The following is a 25,556-nucleotide window of genomic DNA, read 5'->3' as shown; positions in this document are numbered from 1 at the left end:
GAATGGGTGAGATTCTGTAGTAGAATGGGTGAGATTCTGTAGTATGAGATTATCTGTCAATGATAGGCTAGTAGAATGGGTGAGAATCTGTCGTATGTGGTTATCTGTCAAGGATAGGCTAGTAGAATGGGTGAGATTCTGTAGGAGAATGGGTGAGATTCAGTAGTATGAGATTATCTGTCAATGATAGGCTAGTAGAATGGGTGAGATTCTGTAGGAGAATGGGTGAGATTCAGTAGTATGAGATTATCTGTCAATGATAGGCTAGTAGAATGGGTGAGATTCTGTAGGAGAATGGGTGAGAATCTGTAGGAGAATGGGTGAGAATCTGTCGTATGTGGTTATCTGTTAATGATAGGCTAGTAGAGTGGGTGAGAATCTGTAGGAGAATGGGTGAGATTCAGTAGTATGAGATTATCTGTCAATGATAGGCTAGTAGAATGGGTGAGAATCTGTAGGAGAATGGGTGAGATTCAGTGGAGATTATCTGTCAATGATAGGCTAGTAGAATGGGTGGAGAATGGGTGAGATCTGTAGGAGAATGGGTGAGAATCTGTAGGGAGAATGGGTGAGAATCTGTGGTATGTGGTTATCTGTCAATGATAGGCTAGTAGAATGGGTGAGATTCTGTAGATAGAGCTAGTAGATTCAGTAGGGTGAGAATCTGAGATTATCTGAGATTCAGTAGTATGATATCTGTCTGATAGGCTAGTAGAATGGGTGAGAATCTGTGGGTGATCTGTCAGTAGATGGGTGGGTGAGAGAGATTATTCTGTAGGAGATGGGTGAGATGTAGGAGGCTATGGGGGTGAGATTCAGTAGTATGAGATTATCTGTCAATGATAGGCTAGTAGAGTGGGTGAGAATCTGTAGGAGAATGGGTGAGAATCTGTAGGAGAATGGGTGAAATTCAGTAGTATGAGATTATCTGTCAATGATAGGCTAGTAGAGTGGGTGAGAATCTGTAGGAGAATGGGTGAGATTCTGTAGGAGAATGGGTGAAATTCAGTAGTATGAGATTATCTGTCAATGATAGGCTAGTAGAGTGGGTGAGATTCTGTAGTAGAATGGGTGAGATTCAGTAGTATGAGATTATCTGTCAATGATAGGCTAGTAGAATGGGTGAGAATCTGTCGTATGTGGTTATCTGTCAAGGATAGGCTAGCAGAATGGGTGAGATTCTGTAGGAGAATGGGTGAGATTATCTGTCAATGATAGGCTAGTAGAATGGGTGAGATTCTGTAGTAGAATGGGTGAGATTCTGTCTTATGAGATTATATGTCAAGGATAGGCTAGTAGAATGGGTGAGATTCTGTCGTATGTGGTTATCTGCCAAGGATAGGCTAGAAGAATGGGTGGGATTGGATTTTAACTTTACGATTGACTTGGGTAAGATTGGTTAGCGGAATAGTGTGCCGATCTTAACGTCACGCTAAGATTGGGATTTTAGGGGTTTACGATTGGCGTAGGGCTAAGAGCGGTTAGTGGAACAGCACCAAGGTCATCTTCATTTTAATATTACATTCCTGCTAGACAATGGTGCAAGAATCTGTGCCAAAACATACAGTCACTAAATCAAAGATTTTGTTATCCATAAATTTGTCAGTATTGTACAAAGTACAGTCATCTGAAGATACTGGCTGACTTTACTGGCTGTAGGTTTGACAAAATGTCGTTTGATTGGTTGCACCCAGTGAACACCATTCTCACAAATATTGAACATTTTTATCTATCCCCGCTGTGTGTTTTCTGTGAGTGTTGTTTAAATCAATGTATGAACATTGTCAAGTATGTGTTTCTTCAGTCCTAAGTCAGTGTTTAGTCCAGGGCCTTGGACGTCTGGCTTCAGTGCTAGATCAGCCTTTAGAACAGGAAACAAGGAAGTTCTATAATCTGTTTGGGTTCAAATGAGTGTATGAGTGAATGATTTAGTAACTCGAAATAGGGATAAGTGCACAAAACAGAAATAAGACACATGGTCCTAAAACCTTTGTACCCTAAAATCTGACGATCACGGAAAAAAGTTGTTTAAGAAACCATCATTTAGCATTGTGCTATGTTCACACTTCACTGCGAAGGATGACAAGCGGCTAGTCAATTTGATTTGTATGTCAGTGCTAAGTCAGTGTTTACTTTAGGACGCAAGGAAGTCATATGTCGTTGCTAAGTCAGTCTTTAGTCCAGGACAGAACTTAGGCACACTTTGATGCTAAGTCAGTCTTTAGTTCAGGACAGAACTAAGACATGCTTCGATGCTAAGTCAGTCTTGAGTTCAGGACAGAACTAAGATATACCTTTGATGCTAAGTCAGTCTTTAGTTCTGTCCTGAACTAAGACCTGCTTCAGATGCTAAGTCAGTCTTTAGTTCAGGACAGAACTAAGACATACTTTGGATGCTAAGTCAGTCTTTAGTTCAGGACAGAACTAAGACATGCTTCAGGCTAAGTCAGTCTTTAGTTCAGGACAGAACTAAGACATACTTTGATGCTAAGTCAGTCTTTAGTTCAGGACAGAACTAAGACATGCTTCAGTTTCATCTTTAGTCAGGACATTGTTTTAAAGTCAGTTTTTTGTTCAGGACAGAACTAAGACATACTTCGATGCTAAGACGGTCTTTAGTTCAGGACAGAACTAAGACAAACTTTGATGTTAAGTCAGTCTTTAGTTCAGGACAGAACTAAGACATGCTTCAGTGCTAAGTCAGTCTTTAGTTCAGGACGGAACTAAGCAGACATACTTTGATGCTATGTCAGTCTTTAGTTCAGGACAGAACTAAGACATGCTTCAGTGCTGAGTCAGTCACTTTTGCTAGTATGAAGTTGTCATCTCGCTAACATTAAAAGTGGTAGTCGACAAGGAAATGTCAGTCGGTTTGGTGTTTAACACCGCACTCAACAGTATTCCAGCTATATGGAGGCGATCTGTAAATAATCGATTCTGGACCAGACAATCCAGGGATCAACATCATGAACATCGATCTACGCAATTGGGATGCGATGACGTGTCAACCAAGTCAGCGAACCTGTCCACCCGACCAATTCTAACCCGGATCTTCACAGGTCTGAATGTCACAGTTTGTCACCATCTAAAGCTAAAAGTGATTTTGTTCGAGTCAACAGTGAAGCATTAACTTATGTCAACTTTGAACCCTGTGTCCAGGTATATACTTGCATGTTTCTGTACACATCCTACCATCGTGGCCATGTCATCAAATGCCATGTCTATCAGAGGTCAAGGTCATGGCCAAGGCCACAGTCAGTTGCAGTTGTTTTGTAGTGATGTTTACAAGATATGTGGTGTGTTTAGATTTTGGGAGCTTGGAGTAAGTGTGAGCCAGTTGGCCATGTGATGATATCTCCTTTGCCGTCAACTGTCAGACAAGAACGTCATGACTCTAATATCAACAGGGTATTGTCATACTGAAACTGAAAACTGGAGCTCATTGTGAGTTGAAATGGGGATTAGTGTCACTTTCATCCTTACTGCTCTTGTTAGCTACTAGAAGGACTGGTGCCATTTCCTTGTAGATTGCCATTCTTGGTAAATTGCAGCTGTAGTCCATTGTTTTTGTAGAAAGTGAAAATTTGAAATTTTAATCTATTAACGAACATGTTGAACCTAACTGCTGGAGAGAAGATAGTTGTTGATGCCTCTTGAAAGAGTATATATCCAGCATAATGATTTGATGTATCTGTGATAATTCATCTTTTTAAGCCACGTTCTATATGTACAACTTCAACTACAAGAGACTGCAGTTTTACCTTGACTAACAAAAATGGCTGTCCAGGGGACAACCATCAGTAAGTTTTACAGATCCTTGCAGGTAACATAAGTGTCCTGTAAAGTACTGTATGTTCAGATAATTAGGTGAGGTGAAATTGGGTTTATCGTCGTACTTGAGAATATTTCGCTCATAGGACGAAGTGCATGCGTGTGTATGTGTATGTGTGCGGGCTGCTTGTACTAGTCCAGACTGAAGCTGGTTTTATAGTGCTAGCCCACTGAGATACCATGCCGCAGTGAAGCATGAATACCCCACTCAGACACATTATACTGACTCCGAGCGGACCAGTCCTTGTTGTACCCGTTAATGCCGAGCGCCAGACAGGGACCAACAAGTACCATATTTTAACGTCTTTTGGTATGACGCGGTCGGGGATCGAACCCGCGACCTTCCACTCTCCGGGCGGACGCTCTGACCACTACACCACGGGAAGGCGGTCTCAGATAATTACTTAATTTGCCAGCCTTTAAGGCAAAATATGTGTGTTTACAGTTTCCCGACCGACCCCATCACAAACTTCTGACCCTAAACTTTTTTTCTTTTTTTTTTAAAAGACGGCAAAACATTTTGCTTTTCTAAAAGTATGTACTCCCCATTGTTGGGGGCGACCATATGTGACCTGTGCTCACTTACTCTTGTTTTCATGAATGTTGAATCTAGAAAGTGTTGTTGCTTCAGTTATTAAAATTTTAAACTGGTTTCCCCTCTTTTCTTTCAAAACTGGTGCCTGATATTACATAAATATGTGATTTTATAAAAAAAAATATGCGAGTGCATTTAAAAAAAAAATGTAAGAAAAAAAAAGACAAACCTACCTACCGACCCTGTTTTATAATTTCATGTTACCTTAAACACACATATTTTTTTTGGGGGGGGGGCCTAACGGAAAATGACCCTTCTTGTTCACAAATAGAAAACCCATAATTAATCCAGGCCTTAAATTCGGGAAATGCTTGTAACTGAAGAAAATGCTTCTAAGACATGATAAAATGGAATGAACTTAAAGCTTAGATGCAACCAACAAAATAAACATAATTAAAACACAATTATAATTTATTCATGACATATACTATACATTATTATGAAAAGACAAATAAACAACATTATAAGCATACAATCGCATATCAAAAGTGCAATATTTTGTACTTGGCTTTACTACCCTTGAAACGAAGCACCCGGGATACCGAACCCACTCAGAGCGGTCGGGCGTGCACTTTAGTGTAATGAAGACTTCATTGGTTCATTTGCTGATACACTCAGGGCTCTTTGTGTGTGTATAGAGATGTTGGGTTTTGTGTATAACAATTTTTGTGTATAACATTTTGCACTCAACAGACATCATAACATGTCATGTGTACAAGTATCACACCTGCCTGTCTGTGTAATTACATAATGTGACAGAGACAGAACTTGGGTGCACGAGCCATAAATCAATTGTTTATAGTGTATAGCCTGATAGGTGTTAAGTTAAAAATGCATGTGGTCAGTGATTGAAGTTGTGTATTGCATATTGTCATGAGCAGACAGGCAGGCAGACACATAGGTGTCAATAAAACAGACACTGAGTTTTGTCTGTGACAGAGGCATATCTATATCACAGTTAGAAATTCTGACAATGCTATATAATGACGTTGCTGTTATAAGTATCGAACTGAGAAAGTGACTCGGTAAGATGAACATGTGGTGAAATAGTGGCAGAGCTGTTGAAACCCCTGTTCACCCCTGCTGGTTTTTATTAAGTGAATCGTTTGAATTCCGATTTCACAGGATTTTTTTCATTGCGTTATTTTTCAACTTTAAAAGTTGAATTTGCAATTTTTGATAATTTGTTACTGTAAGTCCACACCAAAAGTTATCAGAATCTGCAAAGTTGTGTTTTATGTTGCGTGTAAGCTTGAATATAAACAGAATACTACAGAACACCTGAACCATAAACAGCCATTAAAGAAATGTCATAAACCTGAACTTGAATGACACCCCCTCTTTTGATGAAATATTTACATACTTACCAGGGCTGCAGATAAGGGGCCTACAGGCGTAATGCACCCTCAAAATCAATGAAGTACGACATAATATAAGATTTCAAGCATGTCATGTACGGCACATAAATACCTTTGTACGTCTAACATTTAATTTCCTTGCGTATCGTGCAAATGGAAATCTATTTCGGATAAATACTTGTTTCTTTTTTTGAAACACGATTTGACACATGAGGAAACCCTGGCAGTGGGAATCCCTTGCATTGCCATGCAATGATATGCGTCACTATTTTTCGATTGGCTAAAAACTACACTGTTCCTATTTATATCCAGTCGGACCCGACATTTCGTGCATCACACGGTCGCTCAGTTATTTCTCACTCGTCTTCAAATACAAATACATGGTTGGAAATAGTAATCGATGAATCATCCAGACAAATCACATCACCAACTCGCTCACACAAAAACATATCAGTACTCCTTCAAAATTCTCAGTACACCTCGACTTGTACACCCATACCCCCAAAAGTTATCTGGGAGCCCTGCTTAACCCTGTTCTTTGGGAACGTGTCCTATGATGTTTTATTGCGACTGCATGTGACTCATATGCATTGAGATTGTCTATTTGAGTATAGAGTACCTGACCTCTCTTGGGACACCCAAATGTTCTGTATGCATCAAAACCTCTAACTGCGCTTCAAACATTACATATGCTGGTAGCCTAGTGGTTAAAGCGTTCGCTCATCACGTCGAAGACCCGGGTTCGATTCCCCACATTGGTACAAAGTGTGAATGCCCATTTCCGGTGTCGCCCGCCGTGATTTTGCTGGAATATTGCTAAAAGCGGCGTAAAACCATACTCACTCACTCACTACATATGCTGAAGTTTGCCATGTTCTTTTCCAAAGGGACTTCACTCTAAGCCCGTGGGGGTAATTACAAGTGGGCTTAAATACGGGAAATGGCGGTACTTCAGAGGCTGGCATAAACAGGGTCTTCCAACTTACCCAACTCCTATTGTTTCAGTAGAGGAAATCACTGGGCGTGATAATCCCCTTTAATCCCTTATTTTGTTCCCTGTGAAATAGTATCCGGGACCAAATGTGATAAAATATCAACTACTTTTGACTCAATGTTTATCTTTATTAATTATAAATATACAAAGCATCCAGTTAAACAAGTTATCCAGTTATAGAAGTTAATACAACATCAATACATTCAAGTACCTTGTTCACTTTGACCTGAGCTACTCTACATATGCATGACCCGGGAGGTCAAATGGCACAACCGGCAGATCGGGTCATCTTCATTAAATAGGGGTGCAGAGAATGTTATTAATGTTGCGTTCGTGCAAAGCATGCATACATAGATTTGTTACAGAACTTGTCCCGGAAAACACATGAGGAAAAACACTTCTGAAAAAGACCACAATCATATCATGTTTTAATTAAATTGTTTATACAGTCATATGCTATTTTGTTTGGTTTGCTAACTTTAGAACTTACAGACCTCGGTTACTTTCACAATCCGATTCACTCTTGCTATCACTCTCTACACCCAGTTCAATTATCACTTTTTCTATTTCATGTTCAACTGCAATATTTCTGTCCAAGTAGTCGCTTTCCAAATTTTCAACATGGGCACAAGAAGAAGTCCACTCGTTTACACCAATCATCTGAGACAGGTGCACCCCTTCACAATAATAGACCCAACCAGTTGTGACACGGTCACCCAATTCATTAGTATTCACGTGATCAGGTCAAGCTGAACAAGCTGTACAAGCTGTACAAGTAATAAAATCATATCACATATTACATGAATGAAACATCAATATTTCACAGCAATACACAATATCCAGGGTGGTGTGTACTTCCTTGTAAGATGTCAAGAGGCCATCTTTAGTGTTGATTGTTGATCGACAGTCTTTGTCAGAACACTTCCAGTGGATGCAAGTACTGTAAACGTACTTATTTTCGCGTGGTGCAATTTTCGTGGAATTGACAGTTTAGACTACATCGGCGGTCAATTATTCGCGCAATCAGTAATTGCCGGAACTGCCAGCTGTCTCTTTGGCCGCCACTAATAGCAGTGAAAACAAACAGAGTGGCTTAACCTGTCAGGCGGCGTTTATTGCATGCTCACAGGAAATCCCTATCTGTGCGATATACTAGTACACAGTAATCCGTTTACTCGCGGAAGAGATGAAAAACACATCAGTCTTATGTTCCGAATTCTGACGATCTGACGAATTAACTTCTACTGTATATGAAGCTCTTTGTAATTTCAAACAAGCCGGGTGATTGAGTGTTAAGTGACTATTCGCTTCATGATGTACAGGTAAATAAAATCTTAATGAATAAATAAAATACTGCTATATTATTTCTTTCCGAGTCGTTTCATGGTAATCTGCTTTGTATCAAACCATCTGTCATGTGACCAATTTCCATGGCGGCCACAACACACATTGCTGTTTTCGCTAATACGGCAATGGGATTTGGCTCATTATTTAATTATGTTTTAGGAAATACATTACAGCGACAGTTAAGTATGATTCTTTATGCTACTATCAGTCGTCATTTTAAGATTCCCGTAGATTTCTGTCTCCAAACTTGATGTGTTATGGTAACAACTCAGGGGCGAGCGTGGCTAGACTGAATGAATGACAGGTTTATTCTGTGTATAAATTTTCGAAAAATGTTTTGGCGCCGAAAAGCGCTGAAAATAAAACCTGCTTGATATAATACGCTTTACAGTATTTCGTGTTGTCTGGATACTGAACGTACTGTAACAGTACTTGGTCTTACCCTGTAGACCAAGTTCTGACTGTTGCTTCCATTGGGAATGAATCGAGTGTTTACTTGAATGTTTCCCATAGCGCAATGGAGAAACAAGGAAATCTCCATACTTTATAATTCTTGTCGTTGGCATTGTTCACACAATTAAAAGTTTGTAGCAAATGATATGAATATAGTTCACTCTGATCAAATATAATTGTTAAGATGGTATGATTATCAGTTTATCTTGTGAAATATATTGTGGTCATGAGATTGCTCTGATTGGCCCTTATTGGAGTGCTGGGTGAAGTTATGTCACAGCCGAAACATTTTGTCTATATTTCATGTTCTTCATGCAGTGAGGCGTAAATAAAATATATATATGCCTGTCTGTATCGTCATATTTATATAAAACTGTTGCTATTGTTGTTTTTTGCGATTGATACGAACTTGCAATTCTTATGATTACCCATCGGCTGTAAAGAGTTCACAAAATCAGTGACAGCATGAACCAACCCATGAACTGTGTTCACGTAGAAATTAATACAAATTTAGTCGCCACCCTTATGCTAATCCCCCGTTAATCTCCCGTAAGCCCTTACATAAATATTACTGCAACGACACTAAACATCAAGGGGTACCGTGTTTCGCCTTCGTGCGAAAAGCTAAAACTAAAATGTCGCCTTCCTGCGAATAAACCCGGTAAGTAGGAATGAACCGAACAAACCAGTGATAATATGGACAGTGGCAAAGCTCCAGATAGGATTTAGCTCATGTGGGTACTGTACCCACTAAGGCTGTAACGATTCACTCGCATATTCGGTGAATCGAACCGTAGCCCTTCATGAATTCAATTCATTATTCGTTTTCACCAGAACCGAATATTAACGAATATTTACAATTTTTTCAAGGGAGTGTGTTTTACTTGAACCCTTATGTTCTTTTTCAAAGTGAGATATGTAATTATTAGTGGTGGTCCGATTAATTGAAATAATCGAAGATTGGTCGTAGTGACTAAACGACCAAGCAATCGATCATAATTTCTCATAATCGAACACAACCAATTTTGAAACACTTGTTTTCATTAACAATATTTTTCACATGGTTGGTTTTGTCTGTAACATTTTGCAAGCACTACAAGCTCGTTTCAAGTCATGATTGAATTTATCTTAAAGACTCATGGAGTTTTATGTTCCTGAGATACTTGTTAAGTAGTAATCCTTTCAAAATGTGAAATTTGCCACACAAAAACCCCCAAAGAACTACATGTTTTTTCATTATGGTTTTTTTTCATTAACAAAAAACTACAACCAAAAAAAACAGGAAAATTCATAAATGACACTAACCAATTATTTTCGATGATTGATCGGTTGTAATGAAGCAATCAGCAATTATGAGGTTTTAACCAATTCCCAACACTATTACATACCAAATCTGAGTGTCATGAGATAACTGGTTATTGCTAAATTAACACTGTCAATGTGGGCGTTCCATATTGTGCATCAATTACTTAACTACAATATTGTAAAACCAACTTAAATATAATGGAAATGATTTCATAAAAAATCACTCATCCTATACTAACAGTACAACTTGATAGCAATCGATGTCTTTTTCATTACGCAAGTGATTTTTGTAATGTATTCCGTACGCATTTGTTTTAAACTTTTTTTCTAACATTTTAAATGCGTAATTGATACGCAACTATTTTTTTTCAATGTATAATTGGAAATTTTCTATGCATATTTTACCCGGATACGCAGCTTATTTGGGCCTCTTGCCAGTGGTCATGACTGTTGGTTGAAATAACAGACACAGATTACTACTCTTGATGCTCTGTAGGTACACTCATGGTATTTTTCTTGTCCGGGCGCATTATTTGGGATTTCTTCGTCCATTCTCAATATTTGTGTCATCGGACACACATTTGTATTTTTGTGCATCATTCCAGACGCTTTGTTTTTTCTGTGTGCATTCTCTACATTTGTCTGTACTGGATGCTCATTTGTGTGCCGTGTAAAACCCTGGACAGAACTACACAAGATTCAGGCAGCTGTTGGTGGATCAGTGAAGGTGTGTAGAGTACTGTTTGACCATAGGCCCTTTGCCTCAGGTCTGATGACGTCCGACTGTCATGTTTCCAGTCATAGGGGCCGGTAAATAATCATATTTGTAACTTTATGACTCAGATTGAACTGTCATGTCCACTGGCTGCGGAGTCGTACTTCAACACTGATAAGTCATCACCTGGATACCATCTCCATGTCAAGGCTCAGTGAACATTGAACACAATAAGTACAGGAAAGTCCCTGTCACTGGGGGTTTGGGGGTCTGATAAAGAAAATACTGTGTCACTGTTGTGTTCTGGGAAGGGGGAGTTGATGAAAAAAGTACTATGTCACTATTGTGTTTGAGGTGTGTGTTCTGATAAGGAAAACTCTGGGTCACTATTGTTCGTGTGTGTGTGTGAGTGTGAGATGAAGTAAATGCTGTGTCACTGTTGTTCGTGTGTGTGAGTGTGAGAGAGATGAAGTAAATGCTGTGTCACTTTTGTTTGTGTGTGTGTGAGAGATGAAGTAAATGCTGTGTCACTTTTGTTTGTGTGTGTGTGAGAGAGAGATGAAGTAAATGCTGTGTCACTGTTGTTTGTGTGTGTGTGAGAGAGATGAAGTAAATGCTGTGTCACTTTTGTTTGTGTGTGTGTGAGAGATGAAGTAAATGCTGTGTCACTTTTGTTTGTGTGTGTGTGAGAGAGAGATGAAGTAAATGCTGTGTCACTGTTTGTGTGTGTGTGTGAGAGAGATGAAGTAAATGCTGTGTCACTTTTGTTTGTGTGTGCATGTGTGTGAGAGAGATGAAGTAAATGCTGTGTCACTGTTGTTCGTGTGTGTGAGTGTAAGAGAGATGAAGTAAATGCTGTCAATTTTGTGTTTGTGTGTGTGTGTGTGTGAGAGAGATGAAGTAAATGCTGTGTCACTGTTGTCACTGCTGGGTTGGGTTTTTTCTCGGGGGGTCTGACAAAGATAATACTATGTCGTTGTGTTCTGGGGGAGTTTCTTGACAAAAAACACCACATCACCTCATCACTGTTGTGCACATCGTGGTATGTAGCATGGTTGTTAATGTGTTCGCTTGTCTGGACTCCCGGGTTCAATCCTCAACAAGGTTACATTGGGTGAAGCCCATTTCTGTTATTCACTTCACGTTATTGTTGGAATATTGCTCAAAGTAATTTCTTACTGAGTCAATCAATCTGTTGGTTGTAAGGATCACTATGCATCTTGGCCCGACTAAACATAAAAAATAATAATATATATATGTCAGGGTAGAGACTGCGATCTGGTAGAATCGGAGATTCTACCAGTAGAGATTGCGATCGGAGTCTCTACCAGTAGAGATTGCGATCGGAGTCTCTACTGGTAGAATCTCCGATCCTACTGGTAGAGATTGTAATCGTAGTCTCTACTGGTTGAATTGGAGATTCTACCAGTACATTTTCCAATTCAACTGGTAGAAACTCAGATCCTACTAGTAGAGGCTGCAATCGTCTTCAACTGGTAGAAACTCCGAGTGATCTGTGGGTAAACAACAAAGACCCTTTTTCTGAACAGTACTATGCATTTTATATTAAGGACTAAAAATACAAATGTGACTTGAGAGATCATATTACAATATATACATATATTACAAAACTGAGTACAAGCAAGATCAATTGCATAATCAGTGTTTGCCCTAGGCATAAAAATTTAGGAGTCATCATGACACCGTGGTGTCATGAGAGGGAGTCTTGGATATGGTTTTGGGAGTCAACTTCTTTCATCAAGAGATCAACTGTTATTGTTTAATAACAACAGGTCCAAGTAAGGCAGGTCAGGTATTTAATCAGCACTGAGCAGTTAACTGAGAAACATTAAACTTTGTAGTTTTAAACAACAATAAATTACAATATGTACTCAAACTTAAACTAAAGTAAAGTTATCTGAACTAACAGCCCAGGTCGAGCATTGCCTCAACAATGACGCGAGCTTAAACATTCACTCTTTGGAAAGCAGTGTTTTTATAACCATTACTGATCATAAGTTTTGAAGTACTTAAGAATTGAATGTCAGTTTGTGTGTTTGCACTGAAAAATAATCGATGTCAAAGCGGTGTTCAAACTCGTGTGAACGAGCGAGTTTGCAAACACACAAACTGACATTCAATTCTTATAATTTCGCACTTTGAAGTTTACACATACGTTTTCCACCCACTTGTTGATGATCATTGTTTAGTGTGCTTTAATACCTGTAAAATGTTGTAATGCCATTCGGTTCAAGAACGTACGTATTGCAGCGATGTTTGTATACACAGCGATTTTTTTTTACACATGTATCCCAACCCTTGAAGAAATAGTTCTCAAAGTATTCGATCTTTAAAATATAACAACAAATTCGTTATGAGGTTTGAAACTGCTGTAATAAGTATAAATTAATCAATGACAGTATCAAACAGAAACAAATATCAGAAGCAATAACAATACCATTTTAACAAACTGGCATTGTACCTTTTCACTTGTAAATACCTTGTTTGACCGCGTAATAATACACTGACCGACTTCGGAGTTGTGTGGTGTGGCGAATAGGAAACAGATCTTGTTGTATTCTATTTATTTGTGATTGTTTATTGTGAAATTTATTGAGCAGTTGTTAAACAGACCTCGGGGCAGAAAAACGCCGGATGAACCCGCAAACTGCGAGACATTAAACTCCTGTGAAAAGGAACAATGTTCGGCAATCCGTTTGGTAGTGACATTGCCAAACTTGGGGTGACTTGAAACAGGTTCGTTCGCGAAATTGGTATCACCAATTATTGGGGGTCCTTGAAACCGAAGCGAAAAACGTTCACACACGTATGAACGGTGTTTACACAAGTATGAACGATTAGAGGGGTTCAAGAGTAATGAACCTTGAAATTTAGATCACATGACCGCTCTCTCAACCAACCAACGTTCTGGAATCTGTGTAAACTTGAAAGCACGAAATTATATCTGAATGAACTGCCTACTTTTAACTGAGACTTTGATAACAAACATTTAACACCTCACTGTAAACAATATCAAAATAAAAATGGTTTGTAACACTGTATTTACATCATGTTTGGACTCCACTCAAAAACCAAAAACAAAATACCTTACTCCAAAACAGACTTAACAAATAAAGTTAACAAGATAACAATAAATAAGTTCAATTATAACTGGCAAATAACAGGAAAACATTACCCCCACTTATTATACTTGCTTGCATAAGCTTGCACTTGCACAATCAATTTGGCAGCTTGGTCTCATGATGTAAATACAGTGTTACAAACCATTTTTATTTTTTATTTTGATATTGTTTACAGTTATATGTTTGTTATCAAAGTCTCAGTTAAAAGTAGGAAGTTCGTTCAGATGTATTTCAAAACTTATGATCAGTAATTGTTATAAAAACACTGCTTTCCAAAGAGGTGGGGAAATGACCAGGTGGGGATATGGCAGATGGGGTAATGACCTGGTGGGGAATTGCCCTACACCTATCCTCCCAAAATGCCGACATGCCACGACACCTATAGCTTATAACAACAACAACTACCGTGTGCCAAAATACAGTTTAGTACTTATGATTATGCAGTGTTTGCCATGACGCAGAAAACCTGCATATTTGACTCACAAATTATCTCAAATACGCAGTGAATTTATAAGCTCGCGTCATTGTTGAGGCAATGCTCGACCTGGGCTGTTAGTTCAGATAACTTTACTTTAGTTTAAGTTTGAGTACATATTGTAATTTATTGTTGTTTAAAACTACAAAGTTTAATGTTTGCCAGTTAACTGCTCAGTGCTGATTAAATACCTGACCTGCCTTACTTGGACCTGTTGTTATTAAACAATAACAGTTGATCTCTTGATGAAAGAAGTTGACTCCCAAAACCATATCCAAGACTCCCTCTCACCACGGTGTCATGATGACTCCTAAATTTTTATGCCTAGGGCAAACACTGATTATGCAATTGATCTTGCTTGTAATCAGTTTTGTAATATATGTATACAGTGAAGCCTCGTTAATCCGGACGGTTGCGTTTCTCAGTAAATTCGTCCGGATTGCGAATAGTCCGGACTACTGAATCAAGACCCAAGTTGCTTCCCTAAGAATTACAAAAACGACACGAATCTGGATAAAACAAATAAGCATTTAATGTAAAGCTTAATTCATCACATCAATAATTTTACCGAGTGACATCCGCATGTTGATCCGACGTGTCTGATCACGTCCTTCCTCAGCACAGGTGAGGTAATGTCTAACAAGCGATCTATTGTAGTATGCCTTGAATGTCCGAATTATTCCTGCATCCATCGGGTTGAATATGAGACGGGTATTTGGTCACGCTTCGCAAGTTAGCTAAGCACACTTGTGACTTGCAGCATTGTCGTAAAGCAAAATCACTTTTAGTCCACGCGACCGATCTGTCTGTCAAAGTACATTAACCAATCACAAAACAGCTCACTTTTCATCCACGCTTTGTATTGTGGTGTCAATCAAAGTGTAAATGTACAGTATCTTCAGTCGGAGTTTTATGTCTAATTAAAACAACAACCCAGTTGGCCAGTTAATTAAGTAAACATCGCCGGGCGGTGTTGTTACGGTTCGTGAACACGACTTACAGCGTCCGGACTGTGAAGCAATTTACTGTTTATTTTACTGATTGGTGACAGCTACTTACCGTCCGGTTCCGGAAACCGAATTTCCGGATTATCGAGGCAAATTATATAGGCATAGATTGGTAACAAGCTGAAATCGCCCGGGAGGCGAGACATCCGGATTATCGGAGTCCGGACTAAGGGGGCTTCACTGTATATTGTAATATGATCTCTCAAGTCACATTTGTATTTTTAGTCCTTAATATATCTGTAGAAGTGGAAACAGTCTAAGTGTTATATCTGAATAAAATGCATAGTACTGTTCAGAAAAAAGTGTCTTTGTTGTTTACCCACAGATCACTCGGAGTTTCTACCAGTTGAAGACGATTGCAGCCTCTACTAGTAGGATCTGAGTTTCTACCAGTTGAATTGGAAAATGTACTGGTAGAATCTCTGATTCAACCAGTAGAGACTACGATTACAATCTCTACTAGTAGGATCGGAGATTCTACCAGTAGAGACTCCGATCGCAATCTCTACTGGTAGAATCTCTGATTCTACCAGATCGCAGTCTCTACCCTGACATATATATATATATGTCAGGGTAGAGATTGCGATCTGGTAGCATTGGAGATTCTACCAGTAGAGATTGCGATCGGAGTCTCTACCAGAAGAGATTGCAATCGGAGTCTCTACTGGTAGAATCTTCGATCCTACTAGTAGAGATTGCTATCAGGGTCTCTACTGGTACAATCGGAGATTCTACCAGTACCATTTCCAATTCAAATGGTAGAAACTCTGATTGATCTGTAGCAAACAACAAAGATGACAACAACTGTACAAATTTATGGAGAGATGGAGAAGTGTAATAATACTTTGGGAGCAGGGCCTGACCTAAGATTATTATAAAAATTACATTCTAAGCAGAAGTGATATTCAGACTCAAAAATGGGTACAATGCAAAATGGCATAATCTTTCGGCCCTTGCTAGGCCTTTCGCCTTTCCCTTGATTAGCAGTTGATGATTAGAGCATCGGAGCTAACAGAGTGCAATACGGTAAACTGGTACACTAATTAGCAATAAATAATCCTCACATTTAATTTCACTTTTAACAGATTTATATAACCGAAGTTTGGAATAACTTGATATACTTTCAAAGAAACACTGGTTATCAATAGCAATATTCCTTTCCTTAAAACTTGAAATAAAACTGTTATTACAACCTACATCTTGATTAACCCATACATAGCCGAATACCTTAGTTTTTTCTATATTTACCTTTAGCTGCCATTTATAACAATAATTACTTTACTTATCGAGCCTTTTTAGTAATCCCATAACTGTACTATAACAACAACAACAGTGTTCACAAATGGTGTTTCATAGTAACAGGACATTGGGGCCTGTAGTTTCAGATGTCTGTCTGACCCATTGAAAATGCACAGGACCCATAGAATAAAATTAAACACACATTTCAGATTTAATATTCCTTATAATTGGCATTGAAATTATTAACAAACATAAACAGCCAACAAGTGGCACATGTCATATATAACAAATTCAGTGAAAGTCATTATGAAATATACAGTCAGACACTGGGGCCGGCAGGTTGTAGACAACTATCGGACCGTTGGCGAATCTGCCAAATTTGTCAGAGGGTCAGACGCTATTCGTGAACACTGCAACAAAAACAGGAAGGTGGGGAAATGACCGGCCAGAAATATATTTGGGTTAGAGTTATATTTATTTACAATAGCAATCATAAATGAAAACAAAGTAACAATGTTTATTTTCATTTTGTTTGTAAACATCAAGTTGGACAAACAGTGTGCACTTTTCAATGGAAGACGTCATTCTACAATATACGGAAATTCATTTTGTTTTTCTAAATATTCACTTAGATCGCAATCTCTACTAGTAGCATCAGCTTTGTGCTTCTACTGGTAGAGATTGCGATTGTATAGTTTATTCGATATAATCAGAGTCTCTACTGGTAGAGACTCCGATTGCAATCTCTACTAGTAGGATCGGAGATTCTACCAGTAGAGACTCCGATCGCAATCTCTACTGGAAGACACTCCGATCACAATCTCTACTGGTAGAATCTCCGATCCTACCATATCGCAATCTCTACCCTGACATATATATATATATACTTAAAATAACAGTCACCGTTATTCATTTATAGGAAAATGCAATAAGTTTGACCAATTCGACGATTGAAAACCTATTTTTAAACCCCAAGGAACAATTAATCGGTGGCACTCCCAATCTGACAGCTGAAGATGGGCGCATCCATTTTGAATCCCAGTGCCCACAACAAGAAATCCTGTTTTGGATAAAACATAGTTTATAGGTTAGTTTTTGAATCCAGGACAAAGAAAGCTTAACTGTACTTGCAGCCATGTTCAGGAATTCCACCTCTCAGATTTTCATGATGTTTACTGATTTATTAAAAATAAATTGAAATGACATTATAATTGTTGCGATGTTTTAAGTTTGGATCATCAAAACTCAAACCTAAACTATCTGTCTTGTGCTCTATCGCAAGCTTAAATTTCATTCCCTGCAATATATGCATCTTGACTCAAGATGCGCTTTATTTTAATCTTGCTTTAAGTATCGCTCTTCATGAATCTTCCCTGAAGTATAGCTTTACATGAATCTTCCCTGAATTATCGTTATCTATACATCTTGATACAAGTCTCGTTATATATACATCCTGATGCAAATGTCATTATATATTCATCTTGATGCAAATGTCGTTATATTCATCTTGATGCAAGTGTCGTTATATATACATCTTGATACAAATGTCATTATATACTAGGCACATAATGAAACTGTGCATACAAAAATTTAAATCTAAATTTATCAAAGCTGTGTTAAGGATTTAAACTCAGAGATTAGTGACATGTATCCAACATGCATGCACGTGCCACTTTCCGTGACGTCAGTGGGTTCGTCCTTGAGACGTGCAATACGTTGTTGCACGTGCATTCCGGGAAAGAGAAACAGAGCAAACGAATGCCACACAATACTGTCACTTTGGAAAGCTCAACCCCTGCCCTTGCGATCGTTCAAAAAATTAAATGGCTATTGAAACGCATAGCATGCCAAGGCTCACATCTGCACAACGTCATGAGGCCATTGGGATGGTCCGTGGGGGAATATCTCAATGACATGTGGCTGCACATTTCCACTGCCACCAGAACACCATTTCTGCACTGGTGAGACACTACCAGAACACAAATGACGTCATCGATCAGCCACGTTCTGGACGTCCACGTGTAACAACGCCAAGACAGGACAGATGGATAAGGGTGACCCAGCTTCGCCACAGGTTTCAGACTTCAGTGATGACTGCCCGAACCATCCCAGGACTTCGCCGTATCCACCCCAACACAGTTCGACAACGTTTACGTCATCACCGGATCAGACCACGACGTCCCGCCATACAGCCTATCCTGACACAACATCATCGACAAGCTCGCCGAATGTGGTGCCGAAATCATGTCTGCAGACCCTTGTTTTGGTGGAGAAATGTTGTTTTTACAGATGAGTCCAGGTTTAACATTTCCCATAGTGATGGAAGTCAACGTGCCTATAGACGCGTGGGAGAACGTTATGCACAGGCCTGTGTCTTGGAGAGGAATCGCTTTGGTGGTAGTTCTGTGATGATCTGGGGTGGAATAACAGCACGCCAAAGAACTCCTTTGGTGATTGTTCAGGGCAACTTAACTGGTGTGGGCTACAGGGATCAGATTCTTCGACCTGTGGCAATTCCTTTTCTGCAACGTCATGGGCCTAGGTTAACATTCCAACAGGACAATGCCCATCCTCATACGGCAAGGGCTGCTTTGGATTTCTTGCAACACCACAACGTTGACTTACTGCCTTGGCCAGCAAATTCACCGGATCTCTCCCCGATAGAGCATGTTTGGGACGAGATGGATCGACATCTACGCCGTCTTCCTCATCCTTGGCCTTATAACAGAACTTGAGAGAATCTGGCGTGACATCCCACAAATCTTCCTTGCACGTTTGATAGGCTCTATGTGTCGTTAATGCACTGCTGTTCTCAATGCCGATGGTGGACATACCCGTTATTGAGCTTGTGACCTGGTCGTTTGACCCCTGTCCCGCTTACCGACTCGTGACGTCATTGTGATTGACTTTTCAATTGAAATTCTCCCGACTTGTTATGGTCTCATGATCCCTCCATTAAAGTTTATATGTACCTTTGACATTGTTATCATACTTATCAACTGGGATAATATTTTGACAATGCACAGTTTCTTTATGTGGCTAGTATATATTCATCTTGATGCAAATGTCGTTATATATATACATCTTGATGCAATGTCATTATATACATCTTGATGCAAATGTCATTATATATTCATCTTGATGCAAATGTCGTTATATTCATTTTGATGCAAGTGTCGTTATATATACATCTTGATGCAAATGTCATATATTCATCTTGATGCAAATGTCATATATTCATCTTGATGCAAGTGTCGTTATATACATCTTGATGCAAGTGTCCTTGTCTATAGATCTTGATGCAAGTGTCGTTATATATACATCTTGATGCAGGTTTCACTATTTATTGATCTTGAAACAAGTGTCGTTATATATGCCCTTTGACCCAAATGTCATTATATATTCATCTTGATGCAAGTGTTGTTATATATGATGCAGGTATCACTATTTATTGATCTTGATACAAATGTCGTTATATATGCCCTTTGACCCAAATGTCATTATATATTCATCTTGATGCAAGTGTCATTATAATATATTCATCTTGATCCAGGTATCACTATATATTGATCTTGATACAAGTCTCGTTATATATGCCCTTTGACCCAAATGTCATTATATATACATTTTGACACATGTATCAAATGGAATTGAGGCAGACAGCATAACTCAGTGCCATCCTCTTGTATGTTTCAGGTAGCAATCAAGATTATAGATAAAACACAACTATGTGAGGATAATTTGAAGAAAATATTCCGAGAAATAAAGATTATGAAGCTGCTCAAGCATCCACACATTATTCGTCTTCATCAGGTGAGTAATGTTTGTTGCAGCCTGTTCAGCTCACCACAACATTGTCATTGTGATGTTACGTTGTGTGTTTGGTCCATTCGTACATCAGTCTGTCCTGTAGAGCTGAAACAATTATCTTCGTCTTCAAACCTGAATGAAACATGGCGTAGGGCTGAACCGGTACGGGACATGTTGCGGTACAAGGTCTTCGGTTCAGTCCGTTTCGGTTCGGTATATGAGATATGATCATAATGCAGAAAAGAAAAGAAATGCATAGATTTTGGCGAATTATTCGTATTCATGACATTTTAAAAAAGGTTAATAAATTGATGGTACGAAAACCAAATATATTGATTGTTTGGATTGCGTTACGGTATACCGAACCGAAAGCAAAATACCGCGGTTCTACTAATACTGCAGTATATCATTTCACCTTTAACCCTTTCAACACCGCAGGCCGCTTAAGCGGCCACAACGTTATGAGCCGCCACAACGCTATGAGTCCCCAGACACCGGAGGCCGATTAAGCGGGCAGGCAGTAGTCACGTCAAAATGAGACATAATTTTAGGAACCTACCTGACTTATGATTCATATATTAAATTTATCACATTTCACAATGTCTGAAAACACTTATTAAATTTCAATTTATCATATATTATCAGCAGAATTAAAATTATAAACTATTTTTCGCAATGTTATTGAAAACAACGATTCTCGGACACATGCTTCGAGCGGGTCCACAATAACATTGTCAAAGAGCAAAGTAACGATGTTTCGAGGAAATGATTAAATAAATAGAATAAACTAATGAATAAAATCAACAACAGCATTCATAAAAGTTGTCAAACGCATATATAAAATTACTTTTTCCATCTTTTGTGCGATCATGTAATGCAAGTCAAATCACTGACAAGTGACATCTCGCTCTCACCGCCAATCTTCACGCCGACACGATGTTTAATGCGAAAATATATGCATGAAGCATTTTGTCACAGGTCATAACCTAGCACGACACGTCCAATAAGTCCCATAATTTACGATATGTAGCGATTTCTTGCTTAATATGTTCAGAATAGCATTATTTTACCCAAAACTTTCGCCTAAATCTAAAAGTTTTCGCTTACGAGGACGGTATCCATTGCCGTAATATGATTGGCTGCCTTAGGTCACGGGTCTGATTTTGACCAATCACGACCCTTATAGCAGACTGTAGCTTAAAAGCCGCCATTAGAAACCAATTTTTATCCAATAAAATCGCTTCTTACAACTGTGAAAATACTCGCAAGGGTTCAGTGATGTTGTTGATGTTCAGAGCTTTCGAACGATACCCGCATCAAACGATTCGGCCCCATGTTATTCATAATGGCTTCAAAACGGAGGTATTTTCCGTTGTTATGTCATGTTACCGAGCCGAAAGCCACAGATATCGGGAAATAGGCTTACCATACATATTATTTAAGAAATCTTTTATAATAATTTTCTGATTACGTAAAAGTGAAAATATAAAAGAAAAGGCACGGGCATGTTATGACATGTCACAAATGGAAAAAATCGCCTTAGTTTTTGCTTCTTCGTGGTTTATCTGGACGCTATAAATGTAAGCTTGCATTTTCATTCAAAATAATTTTATTTAAGTTGTAGTTGTATTATTTGAATAATATTATAAAAATAAACTTCATATTTATCAACAGTAGGATTAGATCTTTAAATGGTGTATGGGATGTAGTAGCAATAACGCTTTGCAAGCTTATAATTTCCTTCATAAACATAGGCTTCATCTATGACCTCAGAGTCTCTGGGAACTCGTGTCATGGCAGTAAATGCCTCTGGTTGACTGGTGTTGAAAGAGTTAAGCTGGTCTACAATAACATTGTGAAAGAGCAAAGTAACGATGTTTCGAGGAATTCATTAAATAAATTGAATGAACTAATGAATAAAATCAACAACAACATTCATAAAAGTTGTCAAACGTACATATAAAATTACTATTTCCATCTTTTGTGCAATCATGTAATGCAAGTCAAGTCACTGACGAAGTGACATCTCGGCTCACGCCTAAATCTTCACTGACACGGACCGCGTTTAATGCTAACATATATACATGAAGCATTTTGTCACAGGTCATAACCTAGCCCGATACGCCCAATAAGTTCCATAATTTACGCATACAGGTAGTGATTTCTTGCTTAATATGTTCAGAATAGCATTATTTTACCCAAAACTTTTGTCTAAATCTGAAGGTTTTCGCTTACTTAGGAGGACGGTATCCATTGCCGTAATATGATTGGCTGCCTTAGGTCACGTGTCTGATTTTGACCAATCACGACCCTTATAGCAGACTGTGGCGAAAAAGTGTCATTAGAAACCAATCTTTATCCAATAAAATCGCTTCTTACATCTGTGAAAATACTCTTGGCAAGGGTACAGTGATATTGTTGATGCTCAGAGCTTTCGAACGATGCCCGACATCAAACGATTCGCCTCACATGTTATGCATACGAAGCTTCGAAAACGGAGGTATTTTCCGTTGTTATGTCATGTTACTGAGCGGAAAGCCACAGATATCGGGAAATAGGCGACCATACATATTATTTAAGAAATCTTTTTATAATAATTTTCTGATGACGTAAAAATGAAAATATAAAAGAAAAAGGTACGGGCATGTTATCACATGTCACAAATGGAAAAAAATCGCCATAGTTTTTGCTTCTTTCGTGGTTTATCTGGACGTTATAATTGTAAGCTTGCATTTTCATTCAAAAATACATTTAGTTAAGTTGTAGTTGTATTATTTGAATAATATTATAAAAATAAACTTCATATTTATCAATAGTAGGATCAGATCTTTTAAATGGTGTATGGGATGAAGTAGCAATAACGTTTTACAAGCTTATAATTTCCTTCATAAACATAGGCTTCATCTATGACCTCAGGGTCTCTGGGAACTCGGTGTCATGGCAGTAAATGCCTCTGGTTGACTGGTGTTGAAAGAGTTAACATGGCGTGGAGTCATCCCACAGATGGCATTGTTCTGACAGGGTTGAGCTCGTCGGTCACGTGGACAAAGCGTCCGACTATGGATCAAAAAGGTCAAAGGTTTGAAATCCATCACTGGACACAAAACTTTCTGGCCCGCTGCATGTATGTGATTTCCACATGACAAAAGAGAAGCAAACTTTTTATCTTGAAAAAAGAAGCCTGTTGTGACGGTTCTTGTTAGAAATAGGGTGGTGCTAGTTTGATACCAAACTTTCAATCATTGTTTTTTCTTAATACTGACTGTACTTGTCTATTGCAACATACTCTTGCGATAACGATAGTCTATTGCAACATACTCTTGCGATAACGATAGTCTATTGCAACATACTCTTGCGATAGCGATAGTCCATTGCGACCAACTATTGCAATAGTTTTTTCTTCTCCTTAAATTGTCTCATTTGAAGTCATTTCCCAAATGAATGTACAGTGTATATGAAATGAAAATAAGTTCAGGTAGTTCAGTCTCTTTTAAAAATTGACAAGAAACTTGGAACCCCGATCAAGTGAACAGTTAAAACATAAACTCAATGAAGGTGCAAGTCTGCACCCAAACAATGAAAGAATACAAAACAACATCAATATTTATCAACGGAAGTCAATTACTAAACCATCAATAACTATTACAACCCTATCATTAACCCAGTAGGTCATTTACTCAGAAGGTCATTGATCCCGAAGGTCTGATTAACCCACTAGGTAGCCTACTCGGAAGGCCATTAACCCAGACAGTCATGTACACACTAGGTCATTGACACAGTAGGTCGTTATCTGACTGGGTCATAACAGGCTATTCCAGTAGCCTACAAGGCTGTATTATTAGCTCTTTACATCAGCCCTCTTCCCAGTAGGTACAGTAAGCATTTGTCCAGGCGATCAATAGCTCTTCACATCAGCCCTTCCCAGTAGGTACTGTGAGCATTTACCCAGGAGATCAATAGCTCTTCACATCAGCCCTTCCCAGTAGGTACTGTGAGCATTTACCCAGGAGATCAATAGCTCTTCACATCAGCCCCTTCCCAGTAGGTACAGCAAGCCTTTACCCAGTAGGTACATTAAGCCTTTACCCAGGAGATCAATAGCTCTTTACATCAGCCCCTTCCCAGTAGGTACAGTAAGCCTTCACCCAGGAGATCAATAGCTCTTTACATCAGCCCCTTTCCCAGTAGGTACAGTAAGCCTTCACCCAGGAGATCAATAGCTCTTTACATCAGCCCCTTCCCAGTAGGTACAGCAAGCCTTTACCCATGAGATCAATAGCTCTTTACATCAGCCCCTTTCCCAGTAGGTACAGCAAGCCTTTACCCAGGAGATCAATAGCTCTTCACATCAGCCCCTTTCCCAGTAGGTACAGTAAGCCTTCACCCAGGAGATCAATAGCTCTTTACATCAACCCCTTCCCAGTAGGTACAGTAAGCATTTACCCAGGAGATCAATAGCTCTTTACATCAGCACCTTTCCCAGTAGGTACAGCAAGCCTTTACCCAGGAGATCAATAGCTCTTCACATCAGCCCCTTTCCCAGTAGGTACAGTAAGCCTTCACCCAGGAGATCAATAGCTCTTTACATCAGCCCCTTCCCAGTAGGAACAGTAAGCCTTCACCCAGGAGATCAATAGCTCTTTACATCAGCCCCTTCCCAGTAGGTACAGTAAGCATTTACCCAGGAGACAAATAGCTCTTGACATCAGCCCCTTTCCCAGTAGGCACAGTAAGCCTTTACCCAGGAGATCAATAGCTCTTCACATCAGCCCCTTCCCAGTAGGTACAGTAAGCATTTACCCTGGAGATCAATAGCTCTTTACATCAGCCCCTTTCCCAGTAGGTACAGTAAGCCTTTACCCAGGAGATCAATAGATCTTCTCATCAGCCCCTTCCCAGTAGGTACAGTAAGCATTTACCCAGGAGATCAATAGCTCTTCACATCAGCCCCTTTCCCAGTAGGTACAGCAAGCCTTTACCCAGGAGATCAATAGATCTTCTCATCAGCCCCTTTCCCAGTAGGTACAGCAAGCCTTTACCCAGGAGATCAATAGCTCTTTACATCAGCCCCTTCCCAGTAGGTACAGTAAGCATTTACCCAGGAGATCAATAGCTCTTCACATCAGCCCCTTTCCCAGTAGGTACAGCAAGCCTTTACCCAAGAGATCAATAGATCTTCTCATCAGCCCCTTTCCCAGTAGGTACAGCAAGCCTTTACCCATGAGATCAATAGCTCTTTACATCAGCCCCTTCCCAGTAGGTACAGTAAGCCTTTACCCAGGAG

At 39.1% G+C, this 25,556-nt stretch overlaps 1 protein-coding gene across 2 annotated transcripts in view; it reads left to right on the top strand.

Annotated features, from left to right (window-relative positions):
- The window catches only part of LOC124255908 (serine/threonine-protein kinase SIK3-like), a 95,792-nt gene that overhangs the window by 7,637 nt on the left and 62,599 nt on the right, over window positions 1-25,556 (top strand). For both annotated transcript variants that reach the window (XM_046689855.1, XM_046689856.1), the window contains exon 2: window positions 20,159-20,275. In XM_046689855.1, the coding sequence (XP_046545811.1) occupies window positions 20,159-20,275 (117 nt within the window). The remainder of the gene's footprint in view (window positions 1-20,158; window positions 20,276-25,556) is intronic.

The sequence above is a fragment of the Haliotis rubra genome, unplaced genomic scaffold (assembly GCF_003918875.1).
Source record: "Haliotis rubra isolate DU_JTF1 unplaced genomic scaffold, ASM391887v1 Scf611, whole genome shotgun sequence".
Taxonomy (NCBI): Eukaryota; Metazoa; Mollusca; class Gastropoda; order Lepetellida; family Haliotidae; genus Haliotis; species Haliotis rubra.
The sequence above is the reverse complement of the archived record's forward strand: the minus strand, read 5'-3'. Positions and strand labels throughout refer to the sequence as shown.